This window comes from Dermacentor andersoni, chromosome 5, assembly GCF_023375885.2.
Source record: "Dermacentor andersoni chromosome 5, qqDerAnde1_hic_scaffold, whole genome shotgun sequence".
NCBI lineage: Eukaryota > Metazoa > Arthropoda > Arachnida > Ixodida > Ixodidae > Dermacentor > Dermacentor andersoni.
In genome coordinates this window covers 132,947,466-132,968,454 of record NC_092818.1, presented here as the reverse complement: position 1 = coordinate 132,968,454, position 20,989 = coordinate 132,947,466, and the positions used below count along the sequence as shown (strand labels likewise).

At 43.6% G+C, this 20,989-nt stretch overlaps 2 protein-coding genes across 2 annotated transcripts in view; one reads left to right on the top strand and one right to left on the bottom strand.

The window, feature by feature from the left end:
* LOC126531187 (uncharacterized) overlaps window positions 1-5,287 on the top strand; it is a 38,905-nt gene extending 33,618 nt beyond the window's left edge. The window contains exons 12-13 of the mRNA XM_055071020.2: window positions 3,508-3,636; window positions 4,965-5,287. The gene's annotated coding sequence lies outside the window, so the exon portion shown is untranslated. The remainder of the gene's footprint in view (window positions 1-3,507; window positions 3,637-4,964) is intronic.
* Window positions 5,288-7,151: 1,864 nt separating this feature from the next.
* Window positions 7,152-19,956, bottom strand: LOC126531186 (trans-1,2-dihydrobenzene-1,2-diol dehydrogenase-like). The gene is made up of 7 exons (XM_050178612.3): window positions 19,508-19,956; window positions 17,151-17,262; window positions 16,335-16,498; window positions 15,187-15,439; window positions 12,706-12,830; window positions 10,730-10,880; window positions 7,152-8,768 (listed from the first exon to the last, which is right to left on the bottom strand). The coding sequence occupies exons 1-7, from the start codon at window positions 19,598-19,600 to the stop codon at window positions 8,674-8,676; spliced, it is 993 nt and encodes a 330-aa protein (XP_050034569.1). The 5' UTR covers window positions 19,601-19,956; the 3' UTR covers window positions 7,152-8,673.
* Window positions 19,957-20,989: the final 1,033 nt, after the last annotated feature.

Sequence of the window (20,989 nt, the reverse complement as noted above, 5' to 3'; positions counted from 1 at the left end):
ACCAAAACAAATAACCACGCTAGAGCTACAGCCCATGCTTTACATGTGTTCATGAGAATCAGTTCATGGGGCGTTGACGAAGAAATTAGTTCTAAGGGACGCATCAGCTGCCGATCGAAAGCGTACAACCGCAATGTGGCGCGCAAAAATACGAGGCATGGTTCACGCGATAGACATGCAGCAATCGACACAACGATGACACAGCCATAAGCGAGTTCCGGAGCTTGTGCGTACGAAGCGTGCGTGAACACCCCTTTTCGCGGTGATCCCGTGCGCGCCGCCGTGTTTGATCACGTGGTGACGAGTCCATTGCTTGCCGCAGCTGCCTCCGTCGCCTCAGTGTTTACAATGGATGCGCATGACGCCGGTGCATCTCAGCAAAGCTTTGTTTCGGCTCGGCGTATGTTGTAGACGGTGACTGGATGAACAACACGAAGCTTTGGTCACAGCTTCAAAAGACATGTAAGCGCTTTCGGAGCTGATTACGCCTTGTCCAAACGGCGCGAGCAGCGTATGCGGGGTTTTTACTAAAAGCGAAGCTACCAATTTATTTCAAGCTGTCCAATGCTTCCGCTTATGAAGTAAATAAGAATTAGTGTGTTCTTCCATTCGCTCTTTAGTTGGCAAACACTTTGTAGCAGCGGCTTGTCGCGTTTCTGACTCGGCAAAATTTCTCGGTGCAGTCATTATCCAATTGTTTATTTTCTGCCTAATCACTCGCGGGTGTGCTCAATTGCAATAGATGCGTTCTTGCTGCGCGCAATGCTTCGAACGTAGCTGCTCTGTACTTTGTAACGGCTTGCAGCTTACATGTATGATTGCTAGTCACTTGCTACTCTGTGAACCGTCACGAAATGTTCACCTTCGAATATACCTGTGCTGTCGGTGTAGTCGCCGTCACCAATGCTTCTAAGCATTAAAGGGAAGCTGACGAGGTTTTAGAATTGGAAGAGTTAGCGTGGTTTCGAAGGCTGCCATAGTATAATTCAACTGCTGAAGTTATTTTGTCAATTGTGCACGTTACAGCGCTACAATCACCGTTTAAATTTTTGTTGCTCTACCCCCTCACCTTCGCGCGCCAAGCGTATCGGCGAAAGACGGCGCGCGAGTATGACGTCCATACAGGGGTCACATGGACGCTCTATCCGAATCACGCACCCCGCCGATTTTTAAGCTGACGTCACGATCGTCTTCGCCATCAGAGCCAGTCAACCGACGTGTGCTGTCTACAGACGCTGCGGCTTGTTTTTGCTAAATAAACCGAGTACAGGGGGCCTTCTGGCCTGTTAAACTAAGATTTTCGTATTCAGGGGGTGAAAAACTATAATAATTCGCTGAAAGCTCACTTTTTTTTTTAAGTGCTTCAGTTGCCCTTTAACTCAAGTGTACACCCGTTCACTTATTCTTGAACGTTGTCGATATACCACTATAGTGGGGCGTAAGTTTGCGCGTGAGTTAGATGCGTACAGATCACGCTCGAGAAACTTACTATGCCAGGAAGCCTTTTGTTAATGGGTAGCGAGCAGTACTCACTCTTTCCGACGTTCCCGAGTTGAAGTCCTTTCCTTGGAGGTTAGTGACACAACGCCGGCGGACGAGTGAATTCTTTTGTCCTCGAGGAAAGCCGTGCATCGCGAAGAGCTGGCAACACAAGCAGTCCTTATGCAGCAGCGGTCCATGAACTTGATCCCACAGATTCATTTCATTTCTTAAAGGGGTCCTGAACCATGTTTCGGGCTTGGTGAGAAAACGTAGATAGTGTATACGCTGCTGTGAACATCTCGGCCAAGTATTGCTGTCATACCCGGCGCGTGGAGCTGGCAAACGGAGCATGAAGTCACCTTTCTCTCAAACGCTCACTTTCCTACAGAAGCCTCACCCTCCTTCCCTGCTGGTGACTTCCATACACGGCTGTTAATGGCCAACAGCTAACGTCAATCAAGAAGGGTGTTTGGATCAGTGCGCTTCTTGCTGCTATTACTGTGTATATTTATTGAAGTTCGATAAACAGGCTGAAGTAAGAGAAAATGTGCTTTCGAGCTCTGATAACAATTACGTACTTCCGGAAGAAGCCGACAATCGCCTGCTCACGTACGCTCGGCCGCGAACGCTTGCGTGGGAATAAAACTTGCAACAAGCTTTGGCCACCCTGCTTATCGGTGTCCTAGCTGGCGGGTCTCGCTAATTTGGACTAGTTTTGAACGCTCAACTAGGGTCAGACCACATGCACGCTTGCCAGCGCGCATTCACTCCTGGCCGCTTCTGATTAGTCGCCTTGGCAGCCTAAATGATAGTGCTTCGAAAATGCCCGAGTTAGATGCGGTTACTATCCGTCGGCCAAGCTGGTGAAAGACAAAGCCGGTACGCACCATGTAGCATGGTCATACTGTAGCATATAAGCCCTAGCACATACTCAAGCCTTACCGTGCACAAAGTGAATGCTGCGCATATGCACTACAGTTGCATGCAGTTGCGGTCTGCTACGTAGCGTATAGATGCCGCGGCCGCCGGGGGTGCCGTGACGTGTCCACTGGTTGAGCGCACTGGGACTCGCCGAGGACAACCGCTATGGCTTACGTTTGGTGCGTCGTAGACGTCAGAATCGGAAGTAGCGGCATCCACGTTAACATCCAAAATCAAATTTGAACTGCGCGCCACGGTGACACTTAGAAAGAGAAGCGTTGTGGGCACGCCTCGCTCCAGCCGTGGGCTTAGCAGTGGAAGGCATTGAAGAAGGAGCGGAAGCCGTGCTTGAAGGCCGTGCTTGATTGCCAATAACTCCGCTTCTGGCTGAACGTGTTGAAGTACGTTTTGCGGCAAAGTATTTCTGTAATAGCTTAACTTCAAATGCATTTCTCTTCTTCGATTAAAAGTGGTTCAGGGTCACTTTAATATGCCAATCATTATTCTTTCAACCAGCTACTGCAGTCGTATTCCCTCCATACTGTTTCACATGTTGCGGCATGTATAGATCAGTACAGTGCGTTAACAATCACCTCGTTAGATTTCAGACAGCTCATTGCACAATTTATCAAAGCAGAAGCGGTAATGGTTTCCTATTTGTGCGCTTTCGCTGAGGAAATGCGCGACGTACCACCGAAAGCACCATCTCGCTTTCTTGAAACAAACCACTCCGCGAAAAGGGTCTGTAGCGCTCCGGATTGCGATATTTCCGCTGTTGTTTTACAGCACGGCAACGCAGGCAGGGCTGCTGACGGCCAAAGATGCCAGGGCATGAGGCCACCAGCAGGCCGAGTAAAGACACCTCGTAGACGTAGCATCGCATGCTCATATTTAGCTGGTTTCGCACAATGTGTCATTGCTTGATGCTGCCTGCGTAGTCCGGCGCACTCAGCATCACGCGTTCTAGACAAGTTTATAGACCTTTGTACAATAGTATAACTGCCGCTAAATGCAGTTCTAATCTGCTCTATTTGCAGCTCTAATCAAAGAAGTTGTCAAACATGTTTCAAAATAGAATTTATAAACATTTAAATTTCATTTCAGCCTTGGGAAGGCCTCAAAGAATACAAACTTGAGAAGTGCATGATTACTTGCAAGGACCCAGCAAGACCAGGGAGACTTATGATCGACGATGCTCCAGATGGCATTGAGTGCGAAAAGGGCAGTCGCAGGGTAAGCGCAGAAAAGCTCGTTCTCTTTATTTTTATTTTTTACTCACAGTCACGAGAGGGAAAATCGTTTTACATGTCAAGTAGCACGAAGCTACAAATAAAACCCACGCGGACTCCCCAGAAAGTCTTGCAGCTAAAAATTCCGTCACTTTTTCTACCACTTTTCATTGGTAGTTGCTCTATCAGCTGGGCTACGAAAGTGAGCAACAATTTTCCTAGCCAGAAAACGTCCTTCCCCTCACATATTTCTGCAGACAGTATTTGCTTGCTCGGTGTTCTTGTTAGAGCTGTCGGGTATTCGAGCTTGCCTTGCCATCTATCAGCACCCTGGTTAGCCTAGCTGGTAGAGTGACTGGCCCCGGCAAATAAAATGGCACATTCGCAGGCAACTTTCTATGGTAATGAAGGGATTAGCTACAAGGGCGGAGCTTCTACACACAAGTTGGTGCGTCAAGTAGTTAGATCGTGTTTGAAAGCGCTTTCCGCTTCTTGGAACAGATATTGGGTAATCATTGCAGCTGCCAAGTGCGACCGTCTCGCACTTGCCTAAACGCGGAAAAAGAAAGAAGAAAAAAAATAAATAATATTTATCAATCAGTGGTGTCCGCTGTCTCATTTTGCCTTTGTACATAAGATTATTACGCTTTCCCTTTCCCGGCTGAAACTAACGCGGACAGAATGTGAGACTTGTTTTGACGAGCGCTCTTCTGTGCGCTTTGCCTTCGTAGCTTTCCCTTCATTGCCACAGGAACTTGTCCGAAAGTATAGTGTAGGGTTCCTGCCAGACTATATCCCGTAATTCTTTTTCTCAACTGCGAAGCTTTCTATCTGAGAAGCCCATCTGGGCTTCTTTTTTTTTACTTCCGTGATACTCTTAGAATATACAACAATTTTCTATATTAGGAAACTGCGGCCACCTTGCTGATTTTCATATTATACTTAATATTTTAATCAGAAAATTCTTTCGCCCCGTATACTATTCCTGCGCCGCTTAAGACACTGATCGAGAAGGCCAGTGCCAATCTAATAACTTTCACTGTACATCCACCTAACAATAATTTACGAGGGATTATCAGTTTCACCTCTGTCCAAGGGTAGGTTTCACTGTCGCAGATCGCACGCGTATACCTCACGCTAAGCCGTGAAAGATAAATTACATGAATCAATTGCGCGTTACATCTTGCGAGCCGCAATATATCACATGGCAGCGCAGGACTGCAATATGATACTGAGACGAATTCAATACTATCGCGTGCACGGCTATAAACAGGTGTTTCTTACCAAAAGTCAATCGATCAACTAAGTAACATGCCTGTCTTTATGTTGCAGATGTGCATAAATGGAGAATGTACCCTTCTCAAATATCGACCCATGTGGACATTTGAAAATGATCTGGAAGTATCTGTCTCGTGAAATAACTAAATTGAAGGAAACAGACAATAAATCACGCCATCCACAGCGTCCAGTATACAATTGGGCAGGTCAAACATATTCGATTACTTTTTTCTGTCATGTATCTTTCCTCCGTTTTTTTTCTTTACTTTTCAGATTTGTTTGATTCAATCCTAACTTTCTAGTAGATTATCGTTCTAAAAAGAGGCATTGAAAGCACAACCTAGACATATTCAAATAAAGAACAAATGTACATCGTTTTCATACTCTATTTTTGTCACCATTCAATTACTTGATTTGCTTTTTTTTAACTAATCCTTTAGAGTGTTGAACGCAGTGTGGCGCCTGCGTAGAAGTGCAGCTGTTGAATGCATTGAATGCGTTTTAACTGAGGCTAAAATAAAGAGGTGCAACGTGACACAATTTGCTGCGGAGCCTCAATGCACACATATGAGTGCTTCCAGATACAGGATACGCTCTAAGAAGGCTCAGTTATTGGAGAAAAAAACGAGATCAGCCATATACACATCATGTTAGATTCCACAAGCATTTGAACCTTCGTAGAATAATATCCCTGCTTTTTCCGTTATCAAATTCTTTTTTATCGAAAACTACACATGCATACGCGTACATAGGTGCGCAATTGATTCGTGTGCATATATACATGCATGCACATACATACATACATACATACATACATACATACATACATACATACATACATACATACATACATACATACATACATACATACATACATACATACATACATACATACATACATACATACATACATACATACATACATACATACATACATACATACATACATACATACATACATACATACATACATACATACATACATACATACATACATACATACATACATACATACATACATACATACATACATACATACATACATACATACATACATACATACATACATACATACATACATACATACATACATACATACATACATACATACATACATACATACATACATACATACATACATACATACATACATACATACATACATACATACATACATACATACATACATACATACATACATACATACATACATACATACATACATACATACATACATACATACATACATACATACATACATACATACATACATACATACACACACACACACACACACACACACACACACACACACACACACACACACACACATAGGCTGAACGCATGGCCTTAAAGATGCCTTAACTCTGTGAACTTGTATATACGCATGTCTTCCTCATACCATGAGTATTCATCAGCCCTTTTCCTCCCCGTCCTTCGCCCCATGGTAGAGCAGCAGGCCAGAGCAAGTTATCGCTCAGGCCGACCTCTCTGCCTTTGTGTAAATGTCCCTCTCTCCCATCCATCTATCCATCCGTCCGTCCGTCCATTCAATACATACATACATACATACATACATACATACATACATACATACATACATACATACATACATACATACATACATACGACAGCCCCACTGGGTTTATTGAAAGACTGGGTGAAACATTGCATTAAAGTGCAGAAAAAATCGCTCAATGGAAATGAGCGAACGTCCGGATGTGAAATGAACAATGATCGAATCTGAAATGAACAAGAAGAAACACAAATACAACACTACGTTAGAATCTATGTGACGCCGTGGTTGTTTGAGTTAGAGAGGTCGCAGCAATGCCTGCGAGGTGACCTGGGCACACCCTCGTCGCCTGTTTCTGTTACCTATGAGCTTCCCGAGGAGGAAGGCAACATTTGATGCTTGTCTAGGAAGGAGTGTTCGTGAGAGGTGTATGGCACATAGCGCTGCGACAGATATTTAAATACATTTACGGCTTCTTACCCCTTGTGCCGCAGTGTCACCTACATTCCGCGGGATCGGCCCGGAATGGCCACAAACGCTGTAGCATGTACCCAGTAGCAAATACCCAATGCCGATGTTTTCTGTTCGGGCACATACCCAATAACAAATATCCAGTGGCCCAAATTGTCTGCTCCACGAGACAGTAGCCAGCACATAGCCAGTGGCCCTATTTGTCGATATACATCCAAAATATACCCGGCGAGGAAACGACGACGAACGCCAAATCACAGGGAATAGGCAAAAAAAGCTTTGCTTTATAGAAACTGCGTTTGCACAAACTCGCTTAAACTGGAACGTTAAAATGTCAAGGCTGCGATAGCTAAAGGTACGTGACTTAAGGAAACAAATTTCGATCATTTTTTTAATTAGTTTGTTTCTCAATAAACATGTGACCTCAAGAAAGTAAGCCATTCAACCTTGGTCAGTATTGGTGAATGCAATAGTGTGGGTTAAATTAACCGAAACATTTTTGATGAACCGTGGTTACTGTGGTTAGAATAAGAAAAAGCTTTTGATATAACATCCTTCTATATAAAATATTTAGCATTCGATAAAAGTGAATGATTTTTCATATACTAAGATAATTCAGGTCTCCCAACAAATCTGGGGCTGTTATTAAAATGTACATAGTATTCAATGCATTGTGCGAAGTTGCATAACGTACCGCCACCGATCTCATTTACCTTTTTTTTTACCTGTAACTTTAGCAGTTCTTTGATTTACTAGAAGATGACAAAAGAGTTTATTTTGCATTCTGGAGGGAGCTCTTGTCTCAAAAGTCTTATCATCTTCAGCACATCATTAAACTTGTCTCTCAATCAACAGTCTCATGTTCTCGGACTAATGTGACTGCGGCTGATGGCGTCAGCATCGCTGCAATTGTTTGTTGCCGAATATGCGACGGCAGGGCCGAATTTCAATAGAAATGACCACCTAAACAATAGAAGATTGTATTGTCTGGCACCTAATATGCGTTTCAAGGCAGTGAACAATTTTTATTATCACGCTGTCTTCTTACGCGACAACGTTCACCGTATGAAAAAAATAAACCTTTCGATGTTTCTTAATATTGTATTAGGAATAAAGATATATATAAAATGCTCGGTTTGGTCACAAACCTGTACGTTAGATATGCATAGCTATGAAAATCAAGTAACTGCATATTTGATAATTCGCCCATCTACGAAGCGTGACATTAAAACGCAAGAAATCAAATGTCCCGGGATAACAAAACAATAGCAGTAAAAAGCTAAATACCTTGAACTTGTGCAAATTTACATAGACTCAAATCTTATGAAAGCCGCAAAAGTTCATTTTTGTTGCCGGTTTTATTGTACACTTTTTAATTCCAAATTTGAAACTACTTAAACACTGCCCAAATGGACATTGTGCATTTTCAATACATTTTTATTATGTAAGCTTTGGTTACTTCAGCCTAATTACTTCTGAAGCACATATTCAAACTGTTAGTTTTATGAAGTTGCAGCATTCGAAGCGACTGGTAATATTATTGAGTGGCATGTTCTGCTGAACCTTTTGAACATATGTAAGATTGTCAGCAGCACAGTCAATCATAGTCAACGTTTACAGCAAAAGCAAAAGTGAAATGCAGGCCTCGAAGGCTACGTTATAGAAAAGCAAGAAGGCAAAAAAAAAAGGTATACGAATGCGTGAAATTCAACAATTAAGTGTCACCAATCAGAAAATCATGGAATGGAGCATTCCTTGATGTATGCTGCCACTATCTTAATACTCTACACCGACTTGCTTCAAGATTTCATCCAGCATTTCTGCAATCAGCAATGAATCCTGATGTGTCATCTTAGGGCTTTCAAGAAGGCCTGTAAAAAGTAAAAAGGAAATGAAGAGAAACATTTTGCAGGCGCTGGATGGAAGCAGCTCTTCCGCGCTATCAATTCTTAAGGCTTTCGTAGGTGAGATGCATCTATTTTCCACTGTCAGCACATGGTTTGCAAATGAGTAATAAGAACAATTTGGGAAATTTTATTTTTTGGACCGGTTAAATCAACCATGTCAAGGGGAAGCTTTGGCTCAGGAGCTCTTAGCTAAGTACATTCGAACAAAATTATTTTTTTCTCCAACACCTGCACCAGTTGTGTGTTTGTCACATTTAAAAGATAGTGTTAATCTCTAGTGACTGCAGGAGGATTTTTTTATTTGCATCATCAGAATGTTTCGACAAGGTCTTGAAAACTGTGAAATATAAAAAGACTCGAATGTCAAGTTTACAAATCTCGGAATATAGTAAACATAACAATATTTTAAACTGCACCTAATAAAACATCTAAAACGTACGAAATTTATATATTGTTAACAGCTGTGAAATATCCCAATTATCTGAGAGTAGCAGTTTTACAAAGCTTTCGTAAACAAGTAACAATTTCACGTAAGCTGTAAATTCATATAATATTTTTTCCTTTACATGCCTAACGGATGCGGTTTCGAAAACTGCGATAGATGCGTTTGGTGCAGATGTACAGATTGGTAAACTTTGTGTTTTTTCAAGCTCACCAATTTTCGCAAATGTTCCGTAAATCAAGCCTTACATAAGGATTCTCTGCTTACACTGTGAGAACTTAACTTTCTCTCTAAAATGCAACAAATTTAAATTAAATCGGTCCCGATGTTGTCTGATAAAAGCATTTCGGTACTTTACATGTCGTATTTTAATAGGTGGCACAACAACTGACTCCAAGCTGAAGCTTTATCCTAATGACTGCCTGAAGGGCACGAACACATGATCATGCAATGTATAGCGAAACAAATAGGAGACAGGCAAACGAAGCGTCCTTCATTTTTCTTCGCTATACATTTTTTGTCCATACGCTTGCGCCCTTCGGGTTGTCATTAAGATATACCAACTTGCCCAGCAATAAGTTTTGCTATACTTCCTGTTAATTTCATTGCTCTACCATTATTACGTTAAAATTCCAACTTGATAAGCCAAGTGCAACACATGTATTGTAAACCGTTAATTGCAATGCTAATTTGCGTAAGAATGTGCAGTGTTTGTATTAAAACGACAACGCTTGCAGATTCCTTGTGCAGAATTCTGGTTGACAGACGAATCAAGAAGAGTTCAATTAGAAAAATCACCTGTACTTGTGCATCCACAATTCGTCACTTGATGTCACTGAACAAGTTTATTAAAAAGTGACACCAGGTGTTTGATAACTCACAAAATATCTATTTACGATGTCTGCTTTTCTTAATAAATTCACAGCGGCTATAACACTCACAAAAGCCAGCTTCTACGATAAAAACAGGTTTCGTTGTTATTTCGTTCACATTATAATCACTCCACTGCATGCAACCAAATCTCAAGAGCATTTATTATACTGTAGTGGTAAACGTTCGTAGATCACGGATGCTTTCGCTTAACAGCTGCAGGTGACACGAAACAAAGGCTGCTTAACAGCTGATTTTCCTATCTTTCGTTCTCATTGGAATTTTATAACCGCATAAGTTGTTGAGTGTATCGGGCGACCATAAAGGTGTATGGAAATTTAGGTGGAACTAAGCACTACATTATGTAATATTATATGATGCTTAGGAGACGCACTTTCTGCAGTGCAAGAATGCGTCGATTGATGCCTCTATGAGAGTTAACGGCATGCTAAGTATAATCTTCGTAATTTGGGACACCGTGGTCCCAGCACAGAAGCGCATCCAAAGAGGACCACGAGAAAGCAGAAAACATACCATCGAAAATTGAACTGAAAAGCTATCGAAAACTGCTATCACATGCATCGGTAGTGAATGTTTTTTGGAGAATTCTCACCTTCACGCAAACACCTCCTCACTTCTTCTGCCTGGTATCGCAAGCCAGCTGTGTTGGGGAAGTTGTGAGGCACGGAAGTTGGTGGAAGTTGGAACTCGACCTTTCCGGCTGGCGACTCGACGCAGGTTGGCGCATGAAAGGGTGGGTGCAGCTTTGAGGTGAAAGGCATTGGAGAAAGAACATTGTAATCACATTCGCAGTGACCATTTCAGCATGTGGCCTGACTGCTGCCGAAAACAGGTAACCATGCGGAAGACATGTAGCAACCCAAAAACCTAAAGCGAATTTCGTCTATTGAAGAATTCGTTTTTCTTTTGCTTTTCAATGAGAACATTCCAGGAAATCTAATATCCAATTTTGAACGCCAGACTTTAAAGCTCACTACAATGTGCGTTTTATGGTTCTACAACGACGAAATGCAGTCACCGCCCCCATACGGCAATGAAGTCTCCCATACGTATTTTAATTCCTTTCATAAAAAAGGCCGCAACTTAATGTGCACAGGTGAACAAGCCAACCGAATAAGAGCTTTAGTTGCATAACCAGTGCAAAATTTTACTCCAAGCTTATGTCTTCATGTATATAATAATAAAAACCCGCGGGCTGACGAACACAGACGGACAGGGGAAAATTAGGAAAGTAATTAAAGCTAAAGCAACTCCCTTAACAGTAAATTTGGAAAAATAAGGCGTTCTGTTTGTGCTCAGAGTGTTTACAAACGCTTTATTATTGCTTTAAAAGGCGAGCGCGCTCATATTTTAAAAAAAGAAGAAATGAAAATGCAATTTTGCTCACTCTATTATCGGGTACAACCATACCCATATTATTGGGTTGCAACCATATCAGTCTTAGTGGGGGTGTTGAAGTCAATGTGGAGACTACTGTAGGCGCTGATGCAGACATTGATATCATTGTTTGGCTGTCCATGGCAAGGTTAACTGTGCGGGATAATTTGGTGCTGCCTGTCCGTACCCTGATTAAAAGTGAGCTAGCCAGCTCGCCAAACTTCAGGCGCCTCAGTTTAACGCACATGTAGTAGGCGTGACAAGCTGTCAACCGACATGGCGGCAGCCCTAACACATCAAAGCAAAACCATATGTGTTTGAGTAATGAGGAAATGACGTCCCGATTGTATTTTCTCGGCTTCTGACTTGCAGTCCGGAGCCGCGTGGGCAACCTGTGCACGTTGCAGGTCGTTTATTTGAAAAGATAAAAAGAAAGTCATAATTCAGTAGGTAGGTATGCCTTGAAGTACGGTAAAAACTTAAAACACAAGCCTTAGTCTAATATGAATTCAGCTTACTACAGGTGGCCAGGCCTTACTGTTGTAGTTATGAAGTAGGTGCAATTTTTCTTTTCAGTACATTACCTACTGCCGCCTTTCCACTGCAGTGGCAGGAGCAGAAGGAGGAGGAAATAAAGAGAGAAGGCAGGGATTTTAACCAGAAATGCAAAGGCTTCCCAAATGTTGTACACGCTTAAAAAATCGTATTTCCGATCATGCGGAGCCTGATGGTTACAAATTACATTGCATAAAGCAGCTAAAAGCCGAATAGAAGACACGTAACATACGGAGAAGTGATTTCAAATACAGTCGAAGTTAAAGCTAACATGAAGTGCATAACTTGTCCTCTGTATATGACTTCCTACCCTTATCTCTATTTTCAGGCTGCAGCTACATATTGCATTCAGCTAATAAATTCCACATGACCAGCTTCTCAGTGTTTGCTGCCAGAGGCATTAACTCCCTCCAAATGCTGCTTTCATAGCATCACTGGTTCATGTTTTGGGTCACAGGCGGCTTGCCTCAACATGCGGGCCTAGAAAACACAAGGCTACAAAAGTGTGCAAAACCAAAAAAAAAAGAAAAAAAAAACGGGATTTGACCCATGCCCTCGGGCTTAGCAGTCCACCGTCAAAGCTACTAGGCCATCATGGTGGTTCATCTTATACCTTATACCAGGACGTTCACTTACGGTGATCTTGCCTTTTGTCCCAACGATCTCTGCGATTCCCGGCAACTTGACAATGCCTGACAACGCAAACGTCGCAAGTCGGCCTCCTCTAAATTCCATTGCCACAGCGACGGCCTGGTCAACGCCTGCAAAATAATAATAATAATAATAATAATAATAATAATAATAATAATAATAATAAATTATAACAGCCTTAAGTAACGTTTATTTAACAAGTGAGGTGCTATTTTGAGAATTTTATTGCACCGGCTATTTGCTACATACTCCCATATCATCCCACTTTTCCATGGCACACGCTTGCCAAGGCCGTCCATGAGCATGGCGGCATGATGACTTATGACGCCGACGCCGGACGACGCAATGACGAAGAAAGAATGACATAGATGGAACGACAAAGGGGGTATAACGAGGAAAGCATGACGACAACGACATGGGGACAAAGAGGTGACGAGGGTATGACGAGAACAGGAGGAAGAAGCTGGAACGACGACGATAGCACGACGACGGCGGTATGACGACAACGGTGTGACAAGGGATACATGCTAACGTCTTGTGTGACGACGATGCCATGACGATGTTGGCATGACAACGGCGGCAAAATCACGGCTGAATGACTAGAGCATCATTACGATAGGATGACGAACGAATGACGTCGATGGATCGACGAAGGTGGTATGACGACGACAGAACGACGACAGTGGGATGATGGTACTTACGTAACGACGATCGTGAACGGCAGCGAGACGACGATTGTAGCATGACAGGAATCGGATGTCGAAGTTACAGTGACGTCGATGCAATGACTGCGACGGCATCACGACTGTGGTATGACAACGAATGCATGACGACGACTGCACGACGACGATGACGACGTGACAACCAAATGAGGACAATTGGATAACAACAAGTGTATGAAGACAATGACGTAGCGATCATTGTGTTATCAAACCTGTTTGAATAAGATTGCGTGAGAACGACGGCATGACGAGCGGCGGATGCATGAGGAAGCTGGTGTGATGACAATAGCACAGCACGACGCTATTACGAGGGCGGTCTGGCAACGAATGAAAGATAGCGACTGTCTCGCGATGACGGCACCACAAAGCGGCATAATCACGAATGAATGAGAACAGTATGATTATAATAGGGTGACAAATAAAGATCGATGTCAACGGAACGACGAAGGTGGCATCGCAATGACGGTTTGACGGCAATGAGATCAAGTTACTGAAGTGATGACAACTATAAAACAACCGCGTTACGACGACTGCATGACGACGATAGTGCGTCGACGAAGGTATGACTAGAGTCGGATGACGAAGCTGGAATCAAGACGATGAAACGACCAAGATGGCATCATGACCACGAGCCCATTTATTTATTTATTTATTTATTTATTTATTTATTTATTTACAGTACTTCAAATACGCCGGCTGGAGGGGTTTTACGTGAGGGGTGGGCGAGCATACAAATTAGCAGAAACACAATACTACTGCAGGAAGAACTTAAACGAGTTAGAAGAGAAACGGTAACGAATAAAAACGTAAAAACTGAAATATTTTCACATCCACAGCTTAAGGAATAGGAAAACGCAAAAGAAAAACCCGGAAACTTATCAAATATGACAATCGACAAATATTGAACGTAACGTGCACAAAAAGTGACAGTAAAATGTTTTCTAGTTATGGACCACGGCAAGCAAAAACAGGCAGACCATTTAGATAAACATATTAAGACGTCAACAGAAACACGCTTAAGAGAATACTACAGACAATATGAGCAGATGACGCTATCGGGCCGCCTATTAAATGGAAGACCTAAAACGCGCAGGATCATTATAAACAATGACGCTGACTGGACAATTATTCCTATCGATGGCTGTTTCAGAAAAGATGCAATGAAGATGAGCAGTTGTCCGAGAATGTGGTGGATAAATTGGTTTATGCTGGCTGATACGACTTGAAAGATGGTATGCTGGTTTGATAAGGGTGTTGCCGGGAGGGAGGGTATGGTAGAGCCTATTATAAAAGCAAAGTCTGAATGTTTTGCGGCGCCTATCTAGTTTGGGAAGATTAGCCTTTGTTTTTAACTGAGTGACAATTGTATGATATGAGCAGTGAGAAAAGATGAATCTGACTGCACGATTTTGTACCGGCTCGAGTGTCTTGCTAAGGTTGTGTTTATGAGGGTCCCAGATCGCGCACGCATATTCTAACTTAGGTCTTACAAGAGATTGATAGGCTAATAACCTCACGGAGAGCGAGGACAGTGCGATATTACGTCGTAGATAGCCAAGGGTGCAGTTAGCTTTGTTTGTGATGTGTGTGATGTGTGATCACCATGTGAGGTCGCGGGCGATGTTAAGTCCTAAATATTTGAGGGAATCGACTGAAGAAAGGTGTTAAACTTTAGTGGTCAGAACAGAACCAGCGCATTCAGCATGACATCAACCGTAATTGCTAGCGCACTTAAAGCACGCACCTTCGGGCGCTAGGTCCCCGCACGCGCTGATCTTGACCGGTCGCTCAGCACCGAAAACCTGGAGGACGATGTTGGCACAGTAGTTTCCCAGGGTAAGCAAAACCGATCCACCGAGCTTCTTGATGAACACGCGGTTCAGTTTGTCCATAGGGTAGCCAAATGTGGAGTGCACATAGCGCACTTCTCCTATGGTTCCGTTGCTAAGGAGCTCCTCCATGTGCTTGTACGAAGGCAGGAAGCGGCTCCACAGGGCCTGAATTGTCATGTATCACGGTGGTTAGTATCCGAATGGCATCACCTTTCATGCATTATTGCTCATGACAGTTACTCACTAAAATTACTTGAACATACTGTGGCGCTGTAATAAATCACTCTGGCAACCATGGGCAGCTCATGCATCGTACTCATTCTTCGTGTCATGAAACAAGACAGTAAGTTGTAATCAAAAGCAACAAACAATCTTGCCTTACTGCAGACTACGCACTGGATAGCGCACGGTGATTCCTTTTTACGGCAGACAGCAGGTAGCTGAAACGGCACTGTGTTACATTGGGAGAAAGGGATCAGCTGGCTTTCCCGTTACGAAGTGTTCGAGCTTTCCTTTAAACATATGCAGCCACTTCTTACTCCGGGCTGAGCGAAGAAGCTTATAATACCATGAAATAATACTGGATAACAGAAACACCAATCTGAGTCCTTGAAAATCTAAAGATGATACATCGAAACGCATAAGCTGTAAATAGCGCTTAGACCTGTATGATAATATAAGATGTCAGAAATATTCCCTCTCATCATTGTGCGAAATAAAAATTGTCTCATCAATCTTTACTCCTAATTTTCTAAGCCCTAAACAAAACAAAAGGCCTCGACTTTCCCGATTCCTTCTATAGCCCTACCGACTGTCACAATATTTGGCCCTTTGGCTGAGCATTTGCGAGGCATCTTCTTTTGGGATTCCTGTGAAAAACTAAGGCCGGTCAACAGAGAACTGCTTTTGTCTAACTGAAGTGTTCCTAACAAAGTGATGTGATCAGTTTGCCCATGTGTGATTGACCTTACGTCAGATCACTGACCCCTGAGTACGATATACAGTGGGGCTATTTGAGCTGTCTAATATGCAACAGATACGCATATTCTCGCATGCAGACCTCCATAAGGAAGAGCTTCTTCTCCTTGGCTATCCGGCAGATGTCTTCGGTGTCCCGCCGGTTCATGGTGAGGGGTTTCTCACAGAGAATGTGTTTGCCATTCTCCAGGAGTAGCTTTAGAGTCGGGTAGTGGTCCGGGTGAAGGGAGCCAACGTACGCCACCTCTGCACACAAAGCACCAAGTTTGGTTCGAGCTACGACTGTTTGCAAACTGTATTCTAACTAAGAGCTTGTTCAAATTAATCGCTTGACATTCATCGCATTCATCGCTTGAATTCAGCCTCTATGTGCACCAAAATTCGTTACACTGATGATAATTTTAGGCACCTTTTACGCAAGAAGATTCTAACAATCACCTTTTTTTTGCTAATAACGGTTAAATTGTTTTTCTCTTTTCTACAACTATTTTTGCAGACTTTGCTTGTGCGTGTGATATGTGTGTAGTTTTCAACTGTGTATTGGGATAGTTGGCTTTATTGTAGCCTACCTTTTCATTGGTGTGCAGTTATTAAAGAACAACAACAGCACAACACTAACGTGAAATCTACTTGATCGGAATAGTACTAGTCTATATCGACAACAAATTAGGCATTTTCAATATTATCTCTCAGTATTATGTATCTTAAATTCGTAACTCGTGTTGAAACAATAATTTTTCACTGAGCAGCGCATGACAAATTAATAGGGAGGGAGACGTGGCTAAAAGAAGCTCAATCACGTATATACTAAATTGTCCCTAAATGTTCCCAAGCCTATCGACAGCACCGAGGCGCTGGTAGCACTAATATCACAAAGCGCATGCTTATCGTTTCTTACCCACATCTGGGTCCCTTGCCAGCTCCTCATAAGTCGAATATGCTTTGTTTATGTGGTGCAGCTCGGCGAACTTCTTCGCATTCTCGACGTTTCTTCCAGCAACAGCCACGACCTGAGTGCAAGCCATGAAAACGGCCAATGCAGTTATCGCTATTATACCTATCACACAGGCTAAGTTCAGTGTGAAACGACAACGGAGGTTATCGCAACGTGCATTTGTGTCTATTTCGCAGATCCGCTTCCGTATGGCTTTTCTGCTGTCAGGCGACGGCGCGCCAGCGATATCCGATCATGCGTGCGCCTTGGACGCGTTGTGGTAGGTTACGATGTTTAACTTCACCCGCCGTGGTTGCTCAGTGGCTATGGTGTTAGGCTGCTGAGCACAAGGTCGCGGGATCGAATCCCGGCCACGGCGGCCGCATTTCGATGGGGGCGAAATGCGAAAACACCCGTGTACTTAGATTTAGGTGCACGTTAAAGAACCCCAGGTGGTCGAAATTTCCGGAGTCCTCCACTACGGTGTGCCTCATAATCAGAAAGTGGTTTTGGCACGTAAAACCCCATATTTTTTTTTTTTGATGTTTAACTTTGTCGCCAGTGCTGCGTCTCAAAGGTTCAGTGACGCAAGTATAAATAAGAGTCAGGCTAGAGGGGTGGCATCCGACTTGACGACCGCCATCCTGGCTTGCTGCATACCCGCTACAAGGTTGTCCTTTGGTTTTCTGTCAGGCAGAAGGTCTCAAAATAAACGGCTGAAACCGTTTCTACTTGACATCGCCTTTCTTCCAACCTGTACGCTTGGGCACCGTCACGACGACGTGAAAATATTGTGGGACAAAAGTTCTGGAAGTTACACCAGAAGATTGTTCTGTTGACTTGGAGGGGAGAGGGGTGACGAGGAACGATTAAGTGAAAAACAAGGGCAATGTTTGCTAAACAAGTGCGCTGAAAAACACAATTTCATGCATTGAACTTGATTACGCCGTCCAGTCGAGCCTTAATGAAATATATATATACAAGTGCCATTGATGTGTTATACTCTTCCTAACGGATAGCGAACGGTAAATGAACTTGTCCTAATTCTATAGGAACTGATAGCTTCCGTAGGTGAAGTCGCTGACGGCCGCACAATAGGCGCTTATCTTCCGTGTTGAAGACGACGACCTAGCAAGCACTTTATTACGTAAGAATCTGTGCAGCTTATCACTGAATTTCCCATTGAATGGTTTGCTTTCCAGAAAAGAGTAGCGCATTTCAGAATTGTTGCTTACAAAAACTTATCACCAAGCTGCAAGACAATTTCGTACATATGCTTGCAGAGGCCAGGATGCGCCGTACCCGCCCATGTACCACCAATCACGTGACAGCAGTGACGAGAGTAGAGTTGAAGGATGATACACAGAAACTCCACGAAAACTGGAGAGTTGACGATGAGAGTAGAAAAAGCCGTAGCTGTCCGTGATATCATCGTCAGTGATCATGCTGCAAAAACACTTCGTGCATGTCGCGACATGAATACACGTTGTGCAGAAGTTTGTGTTGCAAAATAGGAAATCTTGTCCATTCCTGTGCTAACCTGTGCAAGCAATTGGCTGTTGCAATGCCGGTAAACGCAAATCGGGAAACATAACACTTACAATAAGAAATAAGAACAAATGCAGAACGCACCTGTAAATTGTACTACAATCGTCCTGCAGTAGACTGTCGTACACCTTGCCCTAGTGAACCTTACCTTGACTTTTACCATAGATCACTGTCACGTAACGTGACGGTAGGAAAGCTTTCTATCTCCTCCTTTATTATTTTTTCGTTCAACTCCTTAACCTGCCTGCACATAAACGGCGTACTTGCGTCCTGCTTGAGAGACACAACATAGAATGAACAAATTCACTTCACCTACAGCGTAGCGGCAGCATGTTTCACCAAATAACCGACACAACTCAACTAATTTTCCTATTCCTTTGCTCCCGAAACTCAGCAGGCACTGTTCCCCCCCTTTTGTTGCTGTTTTAACCACAAAACATTTCGTGGTAATTACCCCTTCGTGTTGCTGCTGTAACCTCAAAAGGTTCAGCGGCAGTTATTATTGTTGTTCTCCCGAGTTACCAGTTAGCTACTTTCCTTCCTTCTACTTTATGATTGTTCTGTTGTTCGTATATCCAGTAATGATAATAACAATAATGTAATAATACTAACTCGCAGTTAGCTGACCAAGATGGAAGTTTTTCTAACCCCCAAAAGCGAGAAAGCACGGACTTAACTCCCCTTCGATTCGAAAGCATTTTACACAGCGCTTTGCTCCAAATGACGATGGTCGGGCGCGTACGCAAACACTTGAGTGCTTGTACTCAACTCACCTGGTGCTCGTCCCTCGGCAGGTTGTTAAGGCAGTCGACGAAGTCGTTGCAGATGCGGCCGGCGGCCACAATGCCCCAACGAGTCGGAGCCATGCTCAGCGCTCAGCTAAGAATCGGCCGCTTCGGCTTAAACCAAACCAGCTCAACGCACACAGTCTTTCAAAGCGCAAACCGGCGCGCAACCGAGCAGAGACCCGCAGAGATAATCGCCGAACCCCAGAATGTTTGGAAGCCGAACGTTGCTTCCGGCCACAAAGCCGTCTCGTTGTTGGGATTATTCTGGGAAAGGGGGTGCAGTCCTCTTTCTCCACAGCGAAAAGGGGAGAGAGCGATGACAAGGCGCCGCTACGCCAAGCATACTGAAAGTCGCTGTAGGTATTTTACTGCCGCCAAAGGGGCCCTCGCGGCTCCCCTCTTCCCCTGGGGAAAGGAGATTGCTGACAAACGCGTTCCACCGACAAGGCGAGCCGGCGCGAGACCTTCACGCTGCCTCGCAACGATAGCGCCGTACGGCGTGGCGATAACAAACAAAAAAAAGGAAAGAAAGAAAGAGACACCTGAGGCACTGTTTTCATTACTCTATCCTGCGATAAAATTAGAAGTGCAGCTAGCCTATTATGAAAGCAGCATTTCCTTGTTTATTGGCACCGCCGTCGAGCCGTGGCGTGGTGCGCATTCTGGCTTCGTAGCGTGTCCTGCTTGCAGCTTTTGCGCTTACAAGCACAACGCTACAGTAGAAAAAGGGCTTTCTAGTTCCTGCAGCGCCTAAGCTGCGATACTAGCAGCAGCTGTCGTATCTACACGCTAGAGATACGCAGCTGTGGGGGCATATTGATGCCATTTTCCGCGCACACCGAAGTTTATGCTGTCAGTAAGAGCTCCAGTTGGAGAGGGTGCAGTCGCAACATGCCTGCACATGCTCGCTAGGCCGGTGGTTTCTTTCACATGGGGAAATCATGCGAGCTTGAAAGAGAAAAAGAAAAATGAAACCGAAATATCGAACTGAAAACAAGGAACAACGTAAACTCATGCTTCGTTTTCACGGAGTGCGCACTCCGATGAAGTGAAGAGCAGCTGTCGCCAAGCGACACGTCTATAACTGTACAAGCTGGCGGAATAAACACACGTTGGTTTGTGCCGCACTACAGCTGTGGAGGCCATACACAAATATGTTTAGCAGTCACGTTTTTTCCTGGCTTATGTAACGCGTGTGACTTTTGATAGTTGTCAACGAAGGCGTTCTGATTCGGACATATTTCTGAATGTTATCTATCTTCTGCTACGCACGAATAGCCAGTCTGCTTCAAGTAAGCAAAGTGTTTGTTAGCCTGTTGACTAACGTCACAGTCCCATCAATTGTGATTGCCAGATGCAGTAAGGAGTGAATTCCGTCACTGAAATCGCCAGAATGACGGCAGGACGAGAATACGATAGAGTATATATAGAACTCGAAACTTGGCCATTATGGAGCATTAATGGTTT

Excerpts from the sequence above, each read along its gene's own strand:
- LOC126531186 (XM_050178612.3), bottom strand. The coding sequence starts at position 19,600 with ATGGCTCCGACTCGTTGGGGCATTGTGGCCGCCGGCCGCATCTGCAAC. Across the intron at positions 15,440-16,334 it reads AGAAGCTCTTCCTTATGGAG|GCCCTGTGGAGCCGCTTCCT; the intron begins GTCTGCATGCGA and ends ATGACAATTCAG. Across the intron at positions 12,831-15,186 it reads CGGGGACCTAGCGCCCGAAG|GCGTTGACCAGGCCGTCGCT; the intron begins GTGCGTGCTTTA and ends ATTATTTTGCAG.